This window comes from Chrysemys picta, chromosome 2, assembly GCF_011386835.1.
Source record: "Chrysemys picta bellii isolate R12L10 chromosome 2, ASM1138683v2, whole genome shotgun sequence".
NCBI lineage: Eukaryota > Metazoa > Chordata > Testudines > Emydidae > Chrysemys > Chrysemys picta.
This window is the reverse complement of record NC_088792.1, coordinates 56,212,871-56,237,177: the sequence shown is the minus strand read 5'-3', so window position 1 is coordinate 56,237,177 and position 24,307 is coordinate 56,212,871. Positions and strand designations below refer to the sequence as shown.

Here is a 24,307-nt window from a genome sequence, read left to right as displayed (position 1 = left end):
CCCCCTTCACTCTGCCATTCAGGTCTTTAGCATCATGAGACCATTTTCTCTCAATAAAATCCTTATTATCCACTCATTATGAGACAATTTCATTCTCACTCTATTGAGTTAAGTTTTTTGGATTCAATATGATGCCAAGGGGACTGCTATAATACTGTTCAAACTCACAGTGAAGTCAATGATATTATGCCTAATACAAATGCTGTGGTGAAAAAAACATTCAGTTAGATAATTCCATTGACCTCAATTAGATTTATGGGTAATTTGGGACTGCAATTAAACTATATAATCTCTGACTGATGTATATGATTTTACATAGCAACAGCATTTATAATAGGTAACATGCAACGTGAAATAACTTGATGGTTGTAAATTTTAATGTAAAAAGCTGCAAAAGGCACAAGTCCACACAAAGGACTTGAATAATTTTATGTTATGCTATCCAGACGTTTTGTAACTAGTGTAGGACAGGGATTTGCAAAAGTAGAGAAAATATTTCAAATGCATTTGAAACTCATCTGGAAACTGAGCAGACTTGTAGGAGCTAGAGGGGAGGATAATGGACAAATGTTGCCAAAGACAGTTGTGTGATGAGTTGCTTTCTACAAGTGCCCCCGTCACATCTGTTTATAAATTGTATTCTCCCTTAGCGGCCTGAAGAGAAACTGGTCCTTATGTCAGGCAAGCTGCTGCCCTGAAAATGAACATTGGCTCTTCTCAACTTACTGAAAAATGCCTTTGCTTTCGTATACCTTTGACTTGACAATGGGCTAAATTCTACTTTGCAATACAGATGCCATGTTCCCTCTGATTTCAGTGGGAGTGAGGGATATGTGTATGTGTGCAGAATAGGATCCAGTATTTTAGTTCCTTTTATTTCTCTGGACAGAATACAAGGTTATATTTTACCTTTCATGCTTCAAAATTCATCCCCATGTAACACATGATAGTGTTAAATAGCTGTTTGCACAATATATTTGGGTTTTTTTGCCATGTTATTTAGGTAGTTCCTTTTAAATATAACTAAGTAAACTTTTCAATTAGTTCTCCAAGGAATGGCAGAGTACTTTCAACCAAGAAAAGAATGGACTTCATTTGCTGAAAAATATGTTGTTGTTCCTTATTAGATAAGCTTTAACATCTTTTTGATGAATATTTTATGACAATTTAATTTTATTGGCATTTATTAGCACTTAAATCTTGTAATCTTATCGGTTTAGGTCCCTGTCCTGCAAGTAGCTCTGCATGGGAGAAACACCTGCATTGCTGCAGGGCCCAGATTCACTTCACTCTCAAGAACAGATTCAATTGCAAGAACAAGGCCTTAATTACCATGTATATATTATAGTTTTCTTTTTTCTTTTGAACTTGGCCATCTACTATGTGAAATTATTTTGTTGTTCATTAAATGCCAACATTTTCAGGTGTTGGTATAAAATGCAACTAGCAAGACTTTCCTTACCCCATAGATGTTAGATTTTAGATGATGTTTGGATTCTAGAAGGCAGATACCGAGAGACTCAGAGGAAGGAGTTACTTTAGAGTTAATTTTAAAACATGTTTTTTAGTCTAATGATTTCCATTTGTTATATTTGCAGACTTGTCATAAGGAAAGACCCTGGCACTATTGGGAAGTACTGGTTTTCCCATATAGAATAACTTAAAGTAATTCAGAGGTAAATCCATATTTAGTGCTGAGGCGCTCCTGGCATTTATATTTGGGCGCACACTGCCTTCTAAACACCCTTTTATTTATTTTAGTTGTCTTAATCTTTCTTACTATCTGCATAAAAAATGTGCTGGATGTAAACTTGATTTAAATTAATTGCTTCTGCATGCCCAAATTCTATTTGCTGAAAGACAAATCCTTCTCACCTTACTCACTCCAATAATCCCATTGAAATAAGCATGGAATACAATTTGTGAGATGAACATAGAAGATTCTGTTTCCATTGGCTACAGTAATTGTTTTAGCCAAAAAAATGTGTGTGAGAGAAATTATGTACGCAGCTTATCAGTGAAGAACCTGTTCTGAATGAATTACACAAAGTGTTTAAGAACAGTTAATCCTTTTATTAAGATTCTCCTTTAACATTGCCAAGGTCAGTGAGAGACATAATAAACCCCCTTAATCAGAAATTTTAACGATTCCTCTCTGTGTTGTCATGTCCTCCTGTTGTTTGCATCTTAACTTAGGGCTTGATCCTGCAAGTACTCATACATCCCTGGGAATAGTCCAACTAACTTCCAAATTGAAGCATGAGGATTGACAGTGCTGAAATTTGTATCTTACAAATGTATCAGCACTAGTTTGACTCATAAGTATTTCAATTATTATTATTAAAACTGGGATATTTATTTTCATAATATCTAGTGGCAGAGATTTTGACAGTTTAATTATTTGTTGCTCTGACACATGTATGACTCTGCCACTGGCAAGGGTACAAATTCAGGTGGCATGAAAGAGCATTATATGGCAACAAGCATCTTTGAATAGGGTGCAGCTTGTGAAGCTACATAATTTAGGAGGCCCATGGAACTTCTACAGGGCCGCTGGAATGGAGGCAAATTTGGGCTGGATTGTGACAGCACGGCGGGGGGGGGAGACAATAACATATCCACTAAGTGAAATAAGGGTATTCAACAAAAACTACTGCACAGTCAAATGAAAACAGATCACCCTAAATGGAAAGAAACTCAGTGAGTCCCAGAATTCCTTTCTTTGTTTCCTGTTGCAGGGAAGTGTTTTATTTTTTACCTGTGTATTTTATTGTTTTAGTCCTCTTTTGCGAGACCTGTAACACTATCTTAATTCTGCTTTTTGGGGTAAATGTGAAATAGAACTGTAGATGTTTCAACTGTCAATTGATCTATTTATCTAAATATTAATTAAACTCCATTATGTCTTTAAGGACTATAATTATATGCAAGAATCCTGGTTTTGATTCTCTATTTATGTAGTTGATAAAGATAACAAAGCATATGTATTATTTCCAGGTTTGAGAATTAATAAAGGTAACACTACATCACGACCTGCTGCTCCTGCCAATTTACATGTACCAGATGTAATCCAGTTGAAAGACATTGTTTGCTATTTGTCTCTGCTTGAAAGAGGAAGACCTGAAGACAAACTAGAATGTATGTATATATTTTTTTGTATCTGAGGAAAAAGCTGCTAAATCGGAGGGAATTAAAACAAAATAACAAAAGCCCCTAATAATTTGCTAATACATCTACCTGACTATAATGCTAGTAACAACAGCCATTGGTTTATTTTCAGCTTTGCAAACCTGAGCTGTACGCAGTCTTGAGGAAATTCTGAAATGGAAATTTCTGGCTCTAAATTTAAGACTTAATGAAGTGTGTTTTTTTCTTAAAAAGTGACACTATAAAAATGCCATAGCAGAGTTCTGCATTCTTGTGTTTAGCTGATTTCCTTATCAAGTTTGCTCAGTAAGTTACAAAATGTATTTTTCCAACTTCCAGCCTCAATAATTGACCCTGGGCTCTGACTAACTGGGTTCTTTCCATCTTGCACATCATCACTAGTAGTATAGGCTTTGCAGTCCAAATTATCCCCTTAGATATACCTTCACCCTGCACGGCCCCATTATCTCCATCAGTCATACCTTTGAAAATCTATGTAAGGCTAAGGAGGATGCCTAGGGATGCATAAGTGTGAGTGTAGACAATGGGGCTTCCAGATGTAGTTGAGATGTTAATATGGCTGGTATATCCTATGTTGCTAGTGGTTATCCGCAAGATGGAAAGAACCCAGTTGTGTGTCCAGGTGAATCTGTAGGACTAGCAGTTAGAAAATATGTCTTTACTTACAAACAAAGGCCTCAGTTCAGAAAAGCAATTAAATATATGCTTTAAGTTAAGCACATGCCTAAGCGCCTTTCCTGAACAGAAATGCTTTCCTCAACCAGGACCTGAAAAGTTTGATATGGAAATCAATGAAACACAAAGAATATAGAACACCACAATGTCATTCTTACAATCAGTTCTTGGGTTAGACTAACACACAGGCTACATCTGCACTTGGAGCTGGGGGGGTGATTTCCAGCTCGAGTAGACATACTCGCATTAGCTCTAATTGAGTTAGCGCTCTAAAAATAGTAAGGTAGCTCGGGTAACCTGGGCATTGTCTAACTGCCCTTAATATGTACCTGTGGGGTTCAGGCAGGTTTTTGCTCATGGCTAGTCCATGCCATCATTCTCCTCTGCCTGTGCTACCATGGCTACACTACTCATTTTAGTGTGCTAGCTCAATGAGGGCTGGAGCAAGTATGTCTACACAAGCTGGGAATCACACCCCCAGCTCCAAGTGTAGACTAAGGTCCTTGCTGTCCTTACTGAGGCAAAAGCCGTATTGATTTGTCAGAGGTTTGTCTCCGTAAGAAATGCAGGATCAGGCCCTGATAGTGTACTCTAGGTAATTATTCAGTATCACTGCTGTAAAAATACAGACACTAGGCTCTATCTGCTGGAAATTTATATTCATTGCAAGTTTTAATGACCATGTCTTTTATAAACCTCCAAGTTTTCTAGTCTATAGCTAGCATATAACTATAGCATCCAAGGTCCTAGTCCTGATTAACATAGGGTTAGTGGGAATTTTTCCTGAGTAATGACTGTCCCAAATTTGCCAATATCATAGCACTGATATCTTATAAATGCTACAATATTCCAAGGTTAATGATGTATTGAATGCTTCTCTGCAACTCAAAACAAAATCTGTGGATTATGTGTTGATCCCATGAATAGGAAAATCTAAATTCCTAGGTCTTAGATTCATAGATTCATAGATTCATAGATTATAGGACTGGAAGGGACCTCGAGAGGTCATCGAGTCCAGTCCCCTGCCCACATGGCAGGACCAAATACTGTCTAGACCATCCCTGATAGACATTTATCTAACCTACTCTTAAATATCTCCAGAGACGGAGATTCCACAACCTCCCTAGGCAATTTGTTCCAGTGTTTAACCACCCTGACAGTTAGGAACTTTTTCCTAATGTCCAACCTAGACCTCCCTTGCTGCAGTTTAAACCCATTGTTTCTGGTTCTATCCTTAGAGGCTAAGGTGAACAAGTTCTCTCCCTCCTCCTTATGACACCCTTTTAGATACCTGAAAACTGCTATCATGTCCCCTCCCAGTCTTCTCTTCTCCAAACTAAACAAACCCAGTTCTTTCAGCCTTCCTTCATAGGTCATGTTCTCAAGACCTTTAATCATTCTTGTTGCTCTTCTTTGGACCCTTTCCAATTTCTCCACATCTTTTTTAAAATGCGGCGCCCAGAACTGGACACAATACTCCAGCTGAAGCCTAACCAGAGCAGAGTAGAGCGGAAGAATGACTTCTCGTGTCTTGCTCACAACACACCTGTTAATGCATCCCAGAATCATGTTTGCTTTTTTTGCAACAGCATCACACTGTTGACTCATATTTAGCTTGTGGTCCACTATAACCCCTAGATCCCTTTCTGCCGTACTCCTTCCTAGACAGTCTTTTCCCATTCTGTATGTGTGAAATTGATTTTTCCTTCCTAAGTGGAGCACTTTGCATTTGTCTTTGTTAAACTTCATCCTGTTTAACTCAGACCATTTCTCCAATTTGTCCAGATCATTTTGAATTATGACTCTGTCCTCCAAAGTAGTTGCAATCCCTCCCAGTTTGGTATCATCCGCAAACTTAATAAGCGTACTTTCTATGCCAATATCTAAGTCGTTGATGAAGATATTGAACAGAGCCGGTCCCAAAACAGACCCCTGCGGAACCCCACTCGTTACGCCTTTCCAGCAGGATTGGGAACCATTAACAACAACTCTCTGAGTACGGTTATCCAGCCAGTTATGCACCCACCTTATAGTAGCCCCATCTAATTTGTATTTGCCTAGTTTATCGATAAGAATATCATGCGAGACCGTATCAAATGCCTTACTAAAGTCTAGGTATACCACATCCACCGCTTCACCCTTATCCACAAGGCTCGTTATTCTATCAAAGAAAGCTATCAGATTGGTTTGACATGATTTGTTCTTCACAAATCCATGCTGGCTGTTCCCTATCACCTTACCACCTTCCAAGTGTTTGCAGATGATTTCCTTAATTACTTGCTCCATTATCTTCCCTGGCACAGAAGTTAAACTAACTGGTCTGTAGTTACCTGGGTTGTTTTTATTTCCCTTTTTATAGATGGGCACTATATTTTCCCTTTTCCAGTCTTCTGGAATCTCTCCCGTCTCCCATGACTTTCCAAAGATAATAGCTAGAGGCTCAGATACCTCCTCTATTAGCTCCTTGAGTATTCTAGGATGCATTTCATCAGGCCCGGGTGACTTGCAGGCATCTAACTTTTCTAAGTGATTTTTAACTTGTTCTTTTTTTTATTTTATCCGCTAAACCTACCCCCTTCCCATTAGCATTCACTATGTTAGGCATTCCTTCAGACTTCTCGGTGAAGACCGAAACAAAGAAGTCATTAAGCATCTCTGCCATTTCCAAGTTTCCTGTTACTGTTTCTCCCTCTTCACTAAGCAGTGGGCCTACCCTGTCTTTGGTCTTAATTCAGCAGACAATACATTGAGCCTATCCAAGTGGCAGACTGTGTAGGCCATTCCAGAATCCTAAAGCCCAGATCATCACCTTCAGATCCACATACAGAATGGGGGAAAGCTGCCTCTGCTGATCCCAGGGGTCTGCATTGTGGGAGAGGGCAGTGACTGGGGTGCTAACCAAGACCCCGGGCAAGGATGCACATCTCCCCTATGGTCCTGCAGAGGTTCTCCATAAAAGATGTTGCAATCTGGGGCTGTATTATCTTCTGTATGCAGTCTCCTTTCCAGAAGTTGCATTGCCAGAGAAGTCCCTGGTATTAAGACTCCAATGGAGCCCTGCTGCCAGGGAAAAGGGATTTGTCAGGGTACAGAGTTGCTGCAGAGGCACAAGACCCCTGCCCAGATGGTGGTGTCCTCTCACCAGTCCCCTGGTATCTACCAGCTTTCAGAATGGGCCCGTTGGCCTATTCTGAGGTAAATCCTACCCTGACTGGACAATGTGGAGAATTGTCTGTGAGGGGGCTTTTGTGGAAATTTCATACCCTGGGGCCCTCTGCCACAGAATACAGTCCAATAATTTCAATCACAGCCCTTGCACCATAAAGTTGTTCTTAATACTGAAGAGATTTGATTGTGATAATTTATTTGGGATGGAGATAAATGTGTAATCATAATGATCATCAATTGATGCCTCACGCAAAATATAATCACTTGCTATAATGCTATAAGAAATGCTTTGATAAAACAGTCTCCAAGTGCAACAGCACAGAGTATTAAAAGCAGGTGCATATGCATTTTATATTAAAAGTTATTTGGAGATTTATCCTCACACTCATTACAATATTTACATAAAACAGATCAAAAATCTATTCTAATATAGACGTTTGTGCTTCCGTGAAATACTGTTTTTTGATTATCAAGATTTTATTTGCTGTTCTATTTTTCTTCTACTACAAAGACTGGTGCATAAGGAAACCTGATTGAGAAATTTGTAGTAATTAGTAGTTTTTGAAAATGAAAGTGTACCTAATTCAACTTTTTTTAATTTACAAAACAAAAATCTGTAAATAAGTAGTTTACATATGCTTTGGATGGCCTTTGAAAATTAAAATTAATTCCATGAGATAAGCATATAAGGCTAACACTGAGATTATGTATTTTTGGTTATCTTCAACAGAGGAAAAATTTGTCCATATAGTCATAGTATATTTCACCATGTAAATTACTAAATAAGGTCCTGATCCTGCAAACATTTAAGTACTCGAGTAACTTTGCATGTGAGTAGTCTTGTTTGTAGAATAAGGAACCAAGTACTTACTAAAGTGATTTTTTTTTAGTTAAATAACGCAATGGGAGAATTCAATATAAAATAGTAGCAGAAAAAAAGAAACATTAAGGGGTGGATTGATCTAACTGTGCCCATAAAGAAGTCAATGGTTCTCCCATTGTTTTCAGTGTCATCAGAATTAGATCAAAACTGGATGCTTTTGAAAATCAGATCCAAGACACACAAACGAGGGGAGAAGTTATGCTTTCAGATAAAATTTGAAATACAATGGAGACCCATTGAGGCAGAGAGATAAAAGTATTATATAACGATCAATAAATGTTTTTACTAATTGGTTAATCATTTGTTATAGATTGTTATCAAGTCCAACAGGTCAATAGGTTGCTTATAACCATGGCTTACAACTATTTATAACACCTTCTACTGATGTCCCTAAAGCCATCTTTAATGCTATTAATCATATCTGTCATATGCTTAAAACACCTATTAATCATTTATTAACCCTTTATAAACTATTTATAAATGGAATTTTAATATAAAGTGTTATCCAAAATTGTGTGGCGGATCAGAGAGGAATATAATACTGACTAAAACAAACATATTCAATATGAATCTGTAAAGCTTCAATTCTTTAATCAGTTTAATTCATCCCTGTGCAGAGGATACTTAAATACTAATTTGAGGCCCTAAGTGGGATTTAAATCATGCATGGGCCTGATTTAATCTACATTATTTAAAATTGCTAATATTATAATACATACCAAAATCCCAATAGCTATTTATAGATGCTTGTATATCAATAGTTATCTTTGTCTTGTACAGAGATACATATTTTCATGATTGACTGCATTTTACTCTAGCACCATGTGTTCAACTTCGGTGTTGTATAAAACTCCCGAGCTGATGGCACTGCTAGAGACTGCAGGACTTAGTATGAAATCCATTCTGGGAAGGGAAGGGGGACGATGAAACAGTTTTCTTACCTTGAACTGAGAACTTTTAAGAAGATCTATTTTTCTTTAATTTAAACATTATCTGATTAGTTTCTCAGTTTGGGAGATTCTGAAAGGTGTCATAAGTAAATCAGTTTCCTCAAATGTAATACAAGTGGCTGCTCAAGGGGTGAGACAATAAAGACAGACACTTTTATGCATAGGCACTGTACCTTTTAAGAGGTTTATGGTATACAATGTCTTTACACTCACTATTCCATTAGTTACAGAGAAGAATATGTGAGATGCTGCCTTTAAGATACTTACACTCACAAGGGGCCAAACAGTGTGCATTAAGTACAACCTATGGGGCAGAATGGAATTGCCCTCGAGCACCAATTCAGGAAAGCACTTTTGTGCATGCTTAAGTTCATTCTGTTTTCTGTAGCAGAACTAGCTTATGTGGATACTTAAAATTAAGCATGTAATCAAGTGCTGAATAGAAATGAGCTCTTGAATTGGGCCCAGATATGTAAGCAAAATTTCAGACAATGAGACTAGTGAGATGCTTTAAAGCGATGTTTACACTGCACTTTCATTGGTAAAACTTTAGTCGGTCAGGCGTGTGAAAAAAACCACACACCGACCAACAAAAGTTTTCCTGACGAAAAGCACCGGTGTGGACAAAACTTTGTCGGTGGAAGACATAGTGATTGCTGCTCGTTGGGGGTGGTTTTATTTTGTCAGTGGGAGAGAGCTCTCCTGCCGACGAAGAGCGGCTACACTGTATACCTTAGAGCAACACTGCTGTCGCGGCACAGCTTTGCCGCTGTAAGGTGTGCAGTTTAGACATAGCCTAAGAGAGCATTACAATTGACTTCAAAAGGAGCAGAATTGTGCCCAATTGCTCTATTTTATATATAGGGCCCTACTAAATTCATCATCCATTTTTGTAAATTTCACTGTCATAGCATTGTAAAAATCTTGAATTTCATGGTTTCAGATATTTAAATCTTAAACTTCACGGTGTTTTAATAACCATGAATATGGTATTTTTAAAACAGCAAAATATAAACATGTAAAGTCCTTAAGACTCAGCATTTCTCAAACTGGGGGCCCCCACCAAAAAAGGGGTTGCAAAGCTATTGTATGTGGGGGAGAGCTGTGGCTGCTGGCCAGGTGCCCAGCTCTGAAGGCTACAGCCCCACCAGAAGCAGCTCAGAGGCTGCTTGGTATGCTGGCAGCAGTATTGCCACCCTTATTTCTGCACTGTTGCTGGTGGCAGCGCTGCCTTCAGAGCTGGGCGTCTGGCCAGCAGCCGCCACTCTCCAGACACCCAGCTCTGCAGGATAGGATAAAAGTACACAAAAGACCAGATTTCATGGGGGAGACCAGATTTCACAGTCTGTGAGGCATTTTTCACGTCCGTGAATTTGGTAGATCCCTAATTATATACCAATATTGTGAACTCAGTGAAACCAGGGAATATTTTACTTTGCAGGTATAGAAAGTATATTTACTGTTGCATTCAGCTGACCTGAAAACTAATTTCAATAATTTCCAATGGTGCAATTAGCTAATGAGTAGGCATTTGTAGAGCCGCTATCATCATAGTGGACTAAAAGCACAGTGAGAGTGCAAGAGGAGGCCAGCAAATTTTCTAAGTGGGATCCTGTTTTCTATAGATATAATCAGGATCCCAGTTTCAAGTCAGACATTAATTCTCTGTCTTGCTCTGGAGTTAAAGGAAAATGATGTACATCTTACATTTTTTTCTAATTTAATTGACTTTTTTTTTTTTTTTAGTTATGTTTCGCTTGTATGACACAGATGGAAATGGGTACTTGGACAGTTCGGTAATTTTATTTCTATTGACATATTATACTAGCATGAACTGTAACAGTGTATTTGTATGAATCCATGCAGAATGCACACTGAATAAACAGAAGTAATAACTGTGTATAATAAAAATATTTGTCATCCAGGAAATTTTGAGGCTACTCCTAACAATTTGTCCTTCTGTTGAGCATATCCACTTCCCCCTCAACTATAGAGATAGTCAAATGTTGAAACTCCCAATGTGAAATTGTTCTTCTGATTTTTAGTTGTAACATTTTACTGCAGGAGGCAACTTAACTCAGCTCTCAAAACCCCTTTGTACTTATTGGGAGTTGTACATGAAAGAGCTATTTGTAGGGTTGCATTGAGATGGAAGAAAGGTGAGGCTCAGCTTTCTGGGAGAAGGTAACAGCAGAAGATGAAGGGGAAAGGCCAGCATGTTCAGAAAGGCCAGGAATGAGGATACATTGTTAAAGGAGACGTTTAGGGATAGTGCCTGATTATACAATTAAGAGAACATCAGAGAAAGTCATCAGAGAGATGTTCAAGAAGTGTGTGGCTTGTGGACAGAGCCGGCGCTAGGCATAAGCAGACGAAGCAATTGCTTAGAGCCCTGAACAGCTCAAGGGGACCCACTGCTCACTTTTTATTATAAGAACTTGCCTGTTTTAGTATTGTGTGTTGTGGGGGGGCTAGCACTGGCTCTGTTTTCAGGTATTGGGAAGGAACAAAGACTAGCAAATTATTGGAAATGGGGATAGGGCAGGCATCTTTGTCTTTTGCTTCCTCTCCCTCCCCCCTCCCTGAAAAAGGGGGGGGCAGGAAAGGAGAGAGATTGGCATATAGGAGGAAATAAAGTAAGGGGACATACCCTTAAATTGGTACTGATAGTGTTCTAGGACCAGGCGACAGGGGGTTTTAACAAATATCAGCCAAGTAATGCATAAGGGATGGAAGATAGGATCCTAGATTAGGTTCTTGAAGCTTCTAGCACCCTGTAGAATGATTGTGAAGAGGTTCTATTTTCTTATTTCTATTCACAGACTGTAACAGTGGCTGTAGGGCTAGATTTCATCTCCCAACTGTGTTACACGCCCCTCTCCTCCACTTACCCCTACTCAGACTTTATGTGCTGGAATGGATTTGACCCAGTGGTATGAACAGACATTTTTCAGTGGGCAAACACCACGTTAGCACAATTCAGAAGACAGAACCAATTTAAATATGCCTTTCATTGAATTAAATAAGGATCAGTGACAATTCAAAGAAGGGAAGACGTGATGCCCAATGCTAATATACAGGTCAGAACATAATATACAGTTGATCTTTAAATTTAATCAGAAGAAATTCAATCCCTGATTAAAACATCACCCTTCATAAAGGATTATTAAAGCACTCTTGGATGTTAATAAAAATATGAATTATGACAACGAGAAGAGTTTTTGGAATGTAAAAATTAAATTTTAAAGTCCACATTTTAAGGACTAAGCAAAAGTAAGATTATTCAGGAATAAAGTGTCCTTGTTTCTCCACAGTATTTCTTCTGCCTTGTTCTTGTAAGCTTTTTCAAGCACAGAAAAAAAAAAAAGGCTGGAAAGAGGATTAGAGAGCCTTCACTAAGTAGTGTACATTAATACAATATCTATACTAGAAAGGGTTAGAAACAACAGACTTTTTAAAAAAATGAAAGGTTGGGTTCTGCAGAAAACATAAATAACTGCAGAAAAATATTGACGGGAACTCTTTCAAACATTGACATCTAAAGTGTGCCTGTAAAATCACCATGAATAGCTTCCATTGTGTGTGTATGTGAGCAGTTGTGCATCCAAGCATGCATCCAGTTGCATGCACAACTACTGATTTTGTGTGTATGTATTTTGCAGGTGCTACTTTGATGCCAGTGTTTGAGACTTTGTTCCAAAAATTGTGTGCCCAAATTCATGTTGCCTCTTGTTCATAAGAAAGAAAAAAGGAGGGTAAGCATGGTACAACTTTTGTACCTTATTCCTAGCTCCCCTAAAACCCATGGAATTCACACTCCATAGATGCATTCCAGGAGGAATCTGAGTTCAGGAAACATAGTATCTTCAAGTGTGTGTTTCTTGAACCCCTGTGTGCCCTTGCTGACATTACTTGTTGGCTGCATGTGTAGAAAATGGTTGTGGCGGTGGCGAGGGAGGCAGTTATAGGAACTCTGGCGGTTTGAATAATGTTGCAAAAAAATGCCATTTTTGTTGAGCCTTACACATTATGGCCATTTTCTGAAGTACTGGCAACTTGGACTGCAATTGGAGTTGAGTCCTCAGCACCTCTGAAAATAAAGACCCCATAGAAATAATTGTAATAACTGTATATATTTGCTTGCACTCATTTTGAGAGCAGAAGTGAAGAAGGGCTGAATGTGCCCTCCCCCCCCCTCCCTCCCCCCGACATGCATGCTTTTCTTATGGATGCAATTTATACTGGGCTTGAGTGCTGACCCTAGAGCAAAGGGGCAGATTCTTAGCTGGTGAAACTGTCATAGCTCCATTGACTTCAGTTTACAGTAGTTGAGGATTTGCCCCCAGGTTTGTACAAATGTCTAAATGGTAAGTGTACCAAACCTACAATTGCATTAAAACATATCCATGTCTGCATAATATACATTACCCAAAAATATTAAAATACCATTTGCATACAGTAAGTTCCTGTGATCCTGAAACACTCAAGCAAACCTTGTGGGGTTCATACCTTGTTGAACCAAACCCATGGATTTAAATTAATGACATTTTGTGGAACTGAAATCAGCACAGTGGAGATAACACCGCAAATTTGAAAGAACATGGTCCAGTGAGAGCAAATCCTTACTAGTCTCGCTTCCAATAGCACAAGTCATCCCAGTTACGTGATGAGCATAAGTTATACCTGACCAAAGCACATATAAAATGTGAGTTCGGGTCTTTCTTTTTCTCTGAAAGATTTCCTTTCACCAAGGTCAAACACATACACACAAAAATCTCACCCTAAAATATTCCCTTCTTAAAATAATTAAAAGTAACCCTTTTATTCTGCTTAATGGAGTCCCCAGTGGATATTTATTTCTGATTTTAACTTATACTAGTAATGATATTGATATTCAAATATATAGCATATAACTGCTGATTGAATATTTTTTACTAGATACTTTGATGTATTAAATGGTTTAAGGTTTAAATTGTTGTTTTGTTAAAATATACATTTAATATTTTCATCCATAGAGATGGTGCATCCAAATATACTGTTAGTCTATATTAAAACAATTATAAACTATATATCTGAATTGTAAGAAAATCAGCCAGTCTGATATTGCATTAAAATATCTTTGTTCTTTTTTCCTGTCTAGGAACTAGAAAATATCATCACTCAAATGATGCATGTTGCAGAATACCTTGAATGGGATGTCACTGAACTCAGTCCAGTAAGTATTTTGTCAGATCATTGATGCAATTAATTCTGGAAAACATTCTGTAATGTCCCATGAATATCTGTTTTTTATTAATATATATTAATATTAATATATATTGAGTAGTAAAAATAATAATAGTTGTTACTTCTTTCTGGGGCTGCCATTCAGCCCTTTCCTAATCTTTTTCCAATGAGGACAACATAGCACTATGGTCATAAGTCTGAAATATATGCCCTCCACTAAAGTTTAAGGCTTTTCCTTCAGAAAGTGGGTGGCTCAGGGTTAATGCATATTTTTATTGCTTTAGAATATCCAATTTATAGTTTTTTAAAAAAATCTACAGATCCTTCATGAAATGATGGAAGAAATTGACTATGACCATGATGGCACAGTATCTCTGGAGGAATGGATCCAGGGCGGAATGACGACAATCCCACTCCTTGTGCTCCTTGGATTAGAGAATGTGAGCATTAATCTAGCAATGTCCAAAGAGTAACTTGTGTGTCAGATGTGGCCCCAAAACTAATATATTTGCAACCTGCCACCACCTTCCGGGGGAGCAGTTGATCCCAGGATGGAGAATTACATAATGAGACCTATTATCACTGAAGGCCACAGTTTCATAGTAAGGATGAAAACAGCTGTAATATTATTAATTTTATCAATTAGATGCAGCTGTTGTATTGTTGGCAAATTGCCAATGCCATCTGCCTTCTTACACTTGAGCTAACTTTGGGCACCTCTCTCTCAGCATATATCTCAGGTGTGTGATTTTGATATAAATATATTTGTATTGAAAATTTTCTGTAGTACTTTACAGACACTTAAATGGAGATATTAAAGAAGTCCCTCCACCCCAAATCAAGCCCAGAGTATTGCAATTATGCAATCAGTTATATGATATTGTTATGAAGGTCGGTTAAGTTGAGCATTTCTATTGCTAAATGTATAACAATATGATAGTTATATAAGACTTTTTAATCACAGGAGCTCAAATTTATTCACAAATATCAATTGATTAAGCCTGTGAGGGAGGTATTCCTTGGTAAATATTATTTTCTTCTTTTTATATATGTGGAACTGAGGCACAGAAAGATTAAGTTACTTGGCTAATATCACAGAAGAAATCACTGTCAGAAATGGGTTGCCCTTTTTCCTGACTCATATTCCTAGATTCATAGTTAGATAGATTCATAGATTCCAAGTCCAAAAGGGACCATTGTAACTATCTAGTCTGACCTCCTGTATAGCACAGGCCATACAGCTCCCCCCAAACAGTTCCTAGAGCAGATCCTTTAGAAAAACATCCAGTCTTGATTTAAAAGTTGTTAGTAATGGAGCATCCACCATGATCATTGGTAATTTTTTTCAGTGGTTAATAACCCTCACTGTTAAAAATTTACCTTTGATTTCCAGTCTGAATATGTCTAGCTTCAACTTCCAGCCATTAGATTGTGTTATACCTTCCTCTGCTAGATTGAAGAGCCCATTTATTAAATATTTGTTCCCCAAGTAAGTATGTAAAGACTGTAATCAAGTCACCCTTTAAGCTTCTCTCTGGGCATCTTTATGCTGGGGGGAAAAAAAACCAACAAAAAACTAAAACACTTCCGGCAGTGAGTCTCAGAGCTCAGGTCTATAGACTTGGGTTTGCAGGTCTTGTGCTGCGGTGTTAAAAATAGCAGTGCTGATGTTCCTGCTCAGGCTGAAGCTTGGGTTCTGAGACCCACCCCTCTTGCTAGGTTTCAGATCTGGAACTCTAGCCTGAGTGGGAATGTCTAGGTTGCTATTTTTAGCACCGTACTGTGAGCCCCAGTGTGTAGACCTGGGTTCTGAGACTCACTGCCATAGGTGTTTTTTTGCAGTGTAGACATACCCTATGGTAAGGTGTATAGATTGAGCTCCTTGAGTCTATCACTATCATACTTTTCTAATACTGTAATCATTCTCATGGCTCTTCTCAGAGCCCTCTCCAATTTTTCAACATTCTTCTTGAATTATGAACACCTGAACTGGGCACATCAGTATTCCAGGAGAGGTCACATCAGTACCAAATACAGAGGTAAAATAACCTCTCTACTCCTACTCAAGATTACCCTGTTTATGCATCCAAGGACTGTATTATTCCTTTTGGCCCCAGCATCAGACTAGGAGCTCATATTTAGCTGAACTGAACAATAAGCAATGCTGCCTCTCATATAATGGATATAGAACATCTATATGCTGCGTTTCCCTAGTTTTTATTGCGATATGGAATGGCTATTTTGGGGGGTAGCATAGTTTTCAGTGGGTAAACTTCACTCATTTAGAATTTGAATCTGCCTTATTCCATCTATTGATTAATGTAAGTACTTCTCTATAACATTATTGCGTGAGTATATTGAAGGCAGAAGCTGAAATATTCCAGTGGTGTACATACTGAACATAGGCCTGGAAAATACTAAATTAGATTAAACAAATGACTTATAGACTGTCGTAACTTATTTAAACATTTCTCCTTTTGAATATTTCTTTTAAGGAAAAAGTTGATCATTAATATTTTCCTAAGCCACTCCAGCAATCAAAATTCCCTAGCATTCTGAAGTACTTCTCAGTGTGGAGGTGCATGAGTGTTTTGTCTATCCAGGAATATTTGGATTTATGTGGGAGAAATTTAAATACACAGTTCTGAACAAACACTTATATAACTTATGTGAAGTTTATTTTTGATCACTTAACAAAACAATATTGAGGGGTCTCCATAAAGTTTTATTTCTTGAATACTAGTATAGGTGGCTAACGGAAACTATAGTGCTTTACACTATATTATTGTTCATGGATGGATAGGCCACCAACTTGGGGGACTACACAAGCTGCATCATTAGTCTACCAGGAAAAGTAGTGTAAAATTACCACAGGAATGGTGAAAGGCTCTAACATTGCTCCCCCCCCCATTTTTTTTTCTTTTTTCTATTTTTTAGAGGTCTGTTGGTCCAATGGAATCATACAGCTGTTTCTAGAGGAAAGTCAACATTTCACATTTTCCATTGAACCAGCAAAAAGTTATTTTGCCTTTACTGTTAAGTTTACAATTTGTGTAAATCTTGAATGGTCAAATCTAGATATATTTTTGGATACTGAAAAGTAAAGTAATATGAAACTGTTTTATCCCTGTCCTCCAGAATAATTTACAAAGAAAACATAAGATAGATGACATAATTGTGGGAATGGTATGAGAAATATTTCTATTTGATAAAGACTCTGCATAGCCGTGACACTACATAATACTCCTGGGGGAGTTCTGTGCCAAAAAAAAATAAAAATTTGGAATCTGCGCACAATATTTTAAAATTCTGCAAATTTTATTTGTCAATAAATGTGCAGGCTCCAGGAGGGCAGTGGGGAGCACAGGACACTGGCTGCATGGAGGTGGGAGATCACCCAGCAGCCCTCTCACTCCCAGGACATGGACTTGGCAGTGAGGCTGCACTCAACCCTGACACAGAGCAAGGCCTGGGCCTGCCCCAGAAACATCCCAGGGTCCTGTCCCTCTGTGCCAGGTGCACCAGGTGTGGACAGGCAGACTCAGCCTGGCAAGATCCAAGTGTGGAAGGTCTTAGTGTGTGTGGCGATCCAGGTCTGGGTTGATAGGGTTCTGTGTGGGGCAGTCTGGGTACGGGCGGCTCAGTGAGGGGGGTCCAGGTGTGTGTGGGATCTGGATGCACAGGAATTTGTTAGGGGGTTCTGGGTGGAGGGGGAATGGGATTCTGCTGAGTGGTCCAGGTGAAAGTGGTTGGGGCTCAGCAGGAGAGGTCTGGGTGTGGGAGGCTCAGCGGGAGTGTCTGAGGGAGAAGAGTTTGGTGGGGTGGGGATCTGGGTGTAACTGGTTGGGGCTCAGTGCGTTGGGGGTCCAAGTATGGGGGTCTAGTCGGTGTGATCCAAACACGTAGGGGGTGGGGCTTGTGGAGATAGGGTTTCGATTACGGGAGACTCAACAGGAGGTGGTCTGTGTACAGGGGTAGAGGTCCAGATGCAGGTGATAGGGTTGGGAAGGGGGGGGTGGTGTGTGTGTGTCCAGGTGCAGGGAGGTTGGGCTCAGCAGGGGGGTCTGGGTGAAGGTTGGGGGTCCAGATACAGGGGGGAGGGGCTCAGCAGGGGTCCATATGCAGGAGAGGTGGGGCTCAGCAGGGAGGGCCGGATGCAGGGGAGTAGGAGTTTGGGTGGGGGAGTTTTGGGTCTGTAAGGGGGTGAGGCTCAGCAGAGGGGTGGTCTGGGGATGAGGGGCTCAGGACTGGGGCAGAAGGTTGGAAGCGGGGGAGGGCTCCGGCTGGGGGTATGGGCTCTGGGGTGGGGCTGGGGATGAAGGGTTTGGGGTGCAGGAGGGTGCTCAGGGGCTACGGCAGGGAGAGAGGACTCCCCCCAGCTCTCTCTCCTCACAGCAGCACCTGGGCTTGGGGGGAGAGGTGCCTCTCCCCGCTGCAGCAGCTCCAGGGCTGGGGTCACAGGAGAGGGACCCCTCCCCCATCCCCCCGCAGGTCCAGGCTGGGGTTGGGTACAGGGAGGGGCACCTTGGCCGAGACAGGTCTGGGCCAGGGCTGGTTTTGGGGAGGGACTCCCCGTGGCAGGGCTGCGCTGCCCCAGCTGCAGTTGATTCCGGGCTAGGCCTTCCTGGTTCTGGCCGGGCCACCCCGGCTGTGGCTGGGTCTGGGTCAGGCTGCCCCCGACCACGGGTTCAGATCCAGACCGGGCCACCTGGGTTTGGATCCGGGCCGCCCTGGCTTTGGCAGGTCTGGGCCACAGCATAGTTGGGGCCGGGGGGGCCACCCCGGCTGTGGCATGTTGGGGGCTGTGTTAGGTTGAGCCCAGAGGAGGGACGTCCCTCCCCCGGCCATGACATGTCCCTGGGCGGGTTCCCTGAGCTCCTGTGCAGAACTAAATTGGGTGCTGCATGGCCGCGCAGCTTACAGGGAACTTAGGACCTGAGTATTGTTTACTTTTGAGTCTAATATGTCTCATTTATACAACTTAATTATGGAGCCATTGGTATACAAGTTGGGAGAGCAGTGAGCTTAATAGAACTTCACATGTAAGCACTTGTCTCTGGGACTGGCCTGACAGAAATTGTTGGAGGCTTCTCAGTACATTTCCACTATCCCCGGCTCTGACATCATCTGAAAGAAAATGGTGTATTAATTGTCTTAATTCATTGATTTTAAGGCCAGAAAGGACCATTTTGATCTTCATAACAAAGACACCGTTTCACCCTGTAATTCCTCCACCAAGATCAATAATGTGTGGTTGAACTAGTCCATATCTTTTAGAGAGACATCCAGTTTTGATTTAAAGATTACAAGTGAATGAGAATCCACCCGATACCATAGTAAGTTGTTCCAATGGTTAATTACTCTCAGTGTTAAAAAATAAGCGCCTTATTTCCACTATGAATGTGTGAACCTTCAACTTCCAACCATTGGATTTAGTTATGCCTTTTCCTGCTAGGTTAAAAAGTCCTCTTCTGTCAGATATTGTCTTCCTTTGTAGATACTTTTAAACCGTGATCGAGTCAGCTCTTAACCTTCCCCCCCTCATCCCTCAATAAGCTCCTAAAGTTTTTTAATTGCTTAATATTAGAACAAATAGGGGTGGAGTTGTGGGGTTGCTTGGTTCATTTTTGACTGTCTACAGGGGTTTTATCTCTTGCTGAGATATTCTTTCTCATTTTGTATAAAACATATATATGTCAATCAGTGAGACAGATCCTCAGTTGGTATATTTGGTCACAGTTCTATTGACTTCAATGGAACTATGACAATTTATATCAACTGAGGATCTGCCCTGATACATTTATCACCTCTGTGTTACACCTATAACGTGTATAAAAGAAAACTAAAATACTAAGAAAACCTTAAAAGAAAACTAAAATACTAACATAAAAACTATTTAAGATATTAAATCACTAACAATCCTTTAATTGGTCTTTCTTATTGACTATATGGCTGTCCCACTTAAAGGAATAGCCATCTGAAAATAGTTAAAATGAAACTAGGCACTATATTACATAAATTGCAAGAATTAAAAAATGATCTTCTCTCTGTTTTTTTCCCTTTATTTGCTTTATCCCTTTGTTCTTTCTTAGTGCCTGATTCTGCAGTTGCACTGCAGGCAAAACTTTCATGGAAATAAATGGGAGTTGTGCCTGTGGAGCAGCTGCAAAATGGAGACCAGTAATTGTATTTGTGTGACGCCTCTTGCCAAGGCAATCAGCATGCTGAACAAACAATTATAACACAATGCAATTAAATTTTAATTGCTAATTAATTATCTTTTGTTTTATACAATGCTTTGAAAATCTAAAGCAAGATCTGAACGTTGTGTATTACAAATATTGTTTTGTAATTTATGTATTAAAAGGCCAGATCTTAGAATATTATATCTGGTTAATCATCAGTTAACCCTTTAGCACTGGCTGAATGCATCCATCAAGCATCATATCTACTAAAACTGTTCCCATTAAACACCAATAATAACTATTCAGTAACATTTGCTTAAATTGCTTCCCTTGGAGATGTTACAGTAAAGTAGCTCTGGTTCTGACTAAATGAAAATTCAGGATGTTTTGAGTGATTTTAAAAAAAGGGAGTTAGAATGGAAACCACAATACAGTCTTAATTCTAATGGTTGCTGCTACTACCACCATTATAATAGTTTGCACCTATTTTATATAGTGCTTTCCATATGAGGATTTCAAAGTGCTTTAAAAACACTAATAAATTAAGCCTGACAACAGCACCATGAGGTAGCAAAGCATGTTCATTCCTCTCTTACAAATAGGGATTCTGAAGCACAGATGGCTTAAGTGATTTGTCCAAGGTCAAAAGGAAGTCTGTTGCAGGGCTGTTTAAAGAATCCATATCTCCTGGTGCCTTGGGCAGGTCTAAACTTAAAATGCTGCAGCAGCGCCACTGTATCACTTCAGTGAAGATACTACTATGCTGATCGGAGAGCTTCTCCCGTTGCCATAATTAATCCACCTCTTCAAGAGGCAGTAACTGTCAATGGGAGAAGCCCTCCTGTCGACATAGCAATGTCTACACCGTGGCTTAGGTCAGGATAACTGTGTTACTCAGGTCTGGATTTTTCACACCCCTGAGTGAGGTAGTTATACTAATCAAAGTTTATATTGTAGTCCTGACCCTAGCAGGCACTTAGTATTAGCCACAAGACTCTTCTTCCGTTGATTTGATAGACAGTGTATGAAAAGCTATAAGAAATCAAAGGTGGGGAATGTAGTCATTGGCCATGGGTTCTGTTCTTAGCTCTGCCAGTGATTTGTGATGTCATTTTCAGCTTCCTGGCCATTAAGATCAGTTAGGATTTGGAGTAATCTCCAAAGTGGAGTGGTGGAAGCCCCTTACATGAGAGATACTTTAGATGGGACAACACATTGCTAAATTCACAGGTCCAGACAGTGTGGCTTAATCACAACTCAAGACTGCGTAGAGTGGATTGTGTCTCCAGAACGTCTTCCTGGCCTTGGTCAAGTTTTCCATCTAGAAGCTCAAGCACTGGGAGACTTTCTGGGCCTGTAGGGCCATTTTCCTTCACTCCTCCATTTCCATATCTTGGCAGAGTTCCACTGAGCTATGTCCACTGTGATCTTTTCTCTGAGCAATGGGTGTCATCTGAGGTTCTCTGATTAGTATCCTCCACTTGCACAATGTGGGTAACCATTTAATCCCACTACCAGCCCTACACTTTTGTGTTTCATTTGTCCTGATCATTTGATGCTGGTTTCTTTCTGGCTTCTTGCCTGTGACTTGAGGGGTGGGCCATTGCTGTGCCAAAGGCAGGGCCTGTATCTCGGGCCCTGACAGTCTCTCATGGAGAGCGAGATTCCCCTGTGGGGGTGCCTCCACTCCAGCCTTGTTCTGCAACCTTCTGGGCAGTTAGTTGGTGATTTCTTCACAGAACAAGAGTACCCTGATACCTACTCTTTCTGCAGTGAGAGTAGGACCCTGTAACACACACTTACTTCCCAAGTGCCAGGCTGAAGCCCCTATTATTCTCCTCCAGTACTCCCTTCTGAGTTTCTGGCTGTATTTCTCCCCCTCTTCCTCCCCACCTGTTGACCCATCCAAGACCCCACCAAGTTCAGGTACCTCCTCATTAACCACCTTCTTGTGTTCCCATTTGCTATATATAATTCCAGAAGAAGGAAGAACAGGAGTACTTGTGGCACCTTAGAGACTAACAAATTTATTAGAGCATAAGCTTTCGTGGGCCACAACCCACTTCTTCGGGTTGTGGCCCACGAAAGCTTATGCTCTAATAAATTTGTTAGGCCTTGGCTACACTTACCCGGTAGTTCGGCGGCGAGCGATCAAACTTCTGGGTTCGACTTATCGCGTCTAGTCTGGACGCGATAAGTCGAACCCGGAAGTGCTCGCCGTCGACTGCGGTACTCCAGCTCGGCGAGAGGAGTACCGCGGAGTCGACGGGGGAGCCTGCCTGCCGAGTGTGGACCAAGGTAAGTTCGAACTAAGGTACTTCGAACTTCAGCTACGTTATTCACGTAGCTGAAGTTGCGTACCTTAGTTCGAATTAGGGTGGTAGTGTAGACCTGGCCTTAGTCTCTAAGGTGCCACAAGTACTCCTGTTCTTTTTGAGGATACAGACTAACACGGCTGCTACCCAGAAGAAGGAAGGTCAGTCACAGAGAGATTCTGTGTAATTTTGAGACAATTATTCTTGCCCTCATTTCTTCAGACATCTGGGCAGAATTCCATTGGGTGGTGTCCAGTTACTCCTTGGAACTTTGTGTGGAGAAGTGGGCATTGTCTGGAATACTCTGCTTGCTGTCCCGTACTACCACGTTTTTATTATACCTTTGTTCACATCCCCATGACTTCACTTTTGATTTGTCACCCAGTCAGTTTATACCCATTTGTGTTTGGTGCCTTTTCTTTTGTGGGCAGGGGGTTACTGTCATTTCTATGGATAGGCCCACAAAAGGAAGGCCAATAGGGTAACAACTTTCACATGTACTAGATTTACTTTCAAAAGCCTAACGATACAGAGTGGGTGAGGTAATATAATTTAATTTAACCAACTTCTGTTGGTGAGACACAAACTTTCAAGCTGCACAGAACTCTTCTAGCTGGCCTCTCTCACCAACAGAAGTTGGTCCAATAAAAGATATGACCTCACCCATCTTGTCTGTCTAATATCCTGGAGTTGACACAGCTACAGCAACACAGCTGACTCCTCTCTTCTGGCCTTCAAACAACCCCTAGCCTCTGCAAGCTCATCATCTGGAGCAAGCTCCCTACAGACCAGGACACACCCACTCAAAGTGGCACCAGACCCTGCCAAAACAGCAGATGCAAACATATTTCCACTGCTACAATGATCAACACCCCTCCAAAACACACCTTTCAAGATCCATATGTCCTACACTTGCCTATCACAACATGTGGTATACCTCATCCAGTGCACTAAATGCCCCAATAACAACTATGTGGGTGAAACTAGACAACCACTATGCTCTCTGATGAACTCACAGGAAAATGATAAAAGACAAACAACCAGTCACCTATGGGTGAACACTTTTCACAAAGTGATCACTCTTTAACTGACTGATCAGTCCTCATTCTCAAAGGAAACCTGCACAACACTTTCAAAAGATGAGTCTGGAAGCATAAATGCATAACTCTTCTAGACACTAAAAATCATGGACTGACTAGAGATACTGGTTTTATGGCTTATTATAACAATCTGTAACCCACTAACCAACCCCCCCCCCCACTCCAGCTGCTTCCCCTCCCACCCATCCTTTTCTCCCTGTGTGATGGGCCACTTCACCCTGAGTGGTCCCTTGAAATAAGTGTTAACTACTTATGCTAAATAATCTGTTCCTTTTTGTTTTTAGCTGTGGCACTCTGATTAAGTTTCCCAAACGTGAGGAAGAGCTCTGTGTAAGCTCAAGGGTTTGTCTCTTTCACCAACAGAATCTGGTCCAATAAAAGATATTACCTGACGCACTTTCTCTCTCTAATTCCCTGGGACCGACATGTCTACACCACCACTGCATACAAAAGCCAAGGGATTTTGGAGCTGAATATTTTACATTTGCTCTCCTCTTGATTGCCACTAGATGTCACAGTTGCACCACAGCTGTTATTTTGTTGCGGCTCAGAAAGGATCTGCTTTGCTTTTCTATAGTAAGAGAGAAATTCAACAGGAAGAAATGCTTTATAACTAAGGCTAAGATTTTGTCACAGA

The 24,307-nt window shown here is 40.4% G+C and overlaps 1 protein-coding gene across 6 annotated transcripts in view; it reads left to right on the top strand.

The window, feature by feature from the left end:
* Positions 1 to 24,307, top strand: part of DGKB (diacylglycerol kinase beta) — a 525,201-nt gene that overhangs the window by 141,344 nt on the left and 359,550 nt on the right. For all 6 annotated transcript variants that reach the window (XM_065583181.1, XM_065583182.1, XM_042856642.2 and 3 more), the window contains exons 6-9: positions 2,998 to 3,138; positions 10,591 to 10,640; positions 13,985 to 14,059; positions 14,391 to 14,510. In XM_065583181.1, coding sequence (XP_065439253.1) covers positions 2,998 to 3,138; positions 10,591 to 10,640; positions 13,985 to 14,059; positions 14,391 to 14,510 — 386 coding nt within the window. The remainder of the gene's footprint in view (positions 1 to 2,997; positions 3,139 to 10,590; positions 10,641 to 13,984; positions 14,060 to 14,390; positions 14,511 to 24,307) is intronic.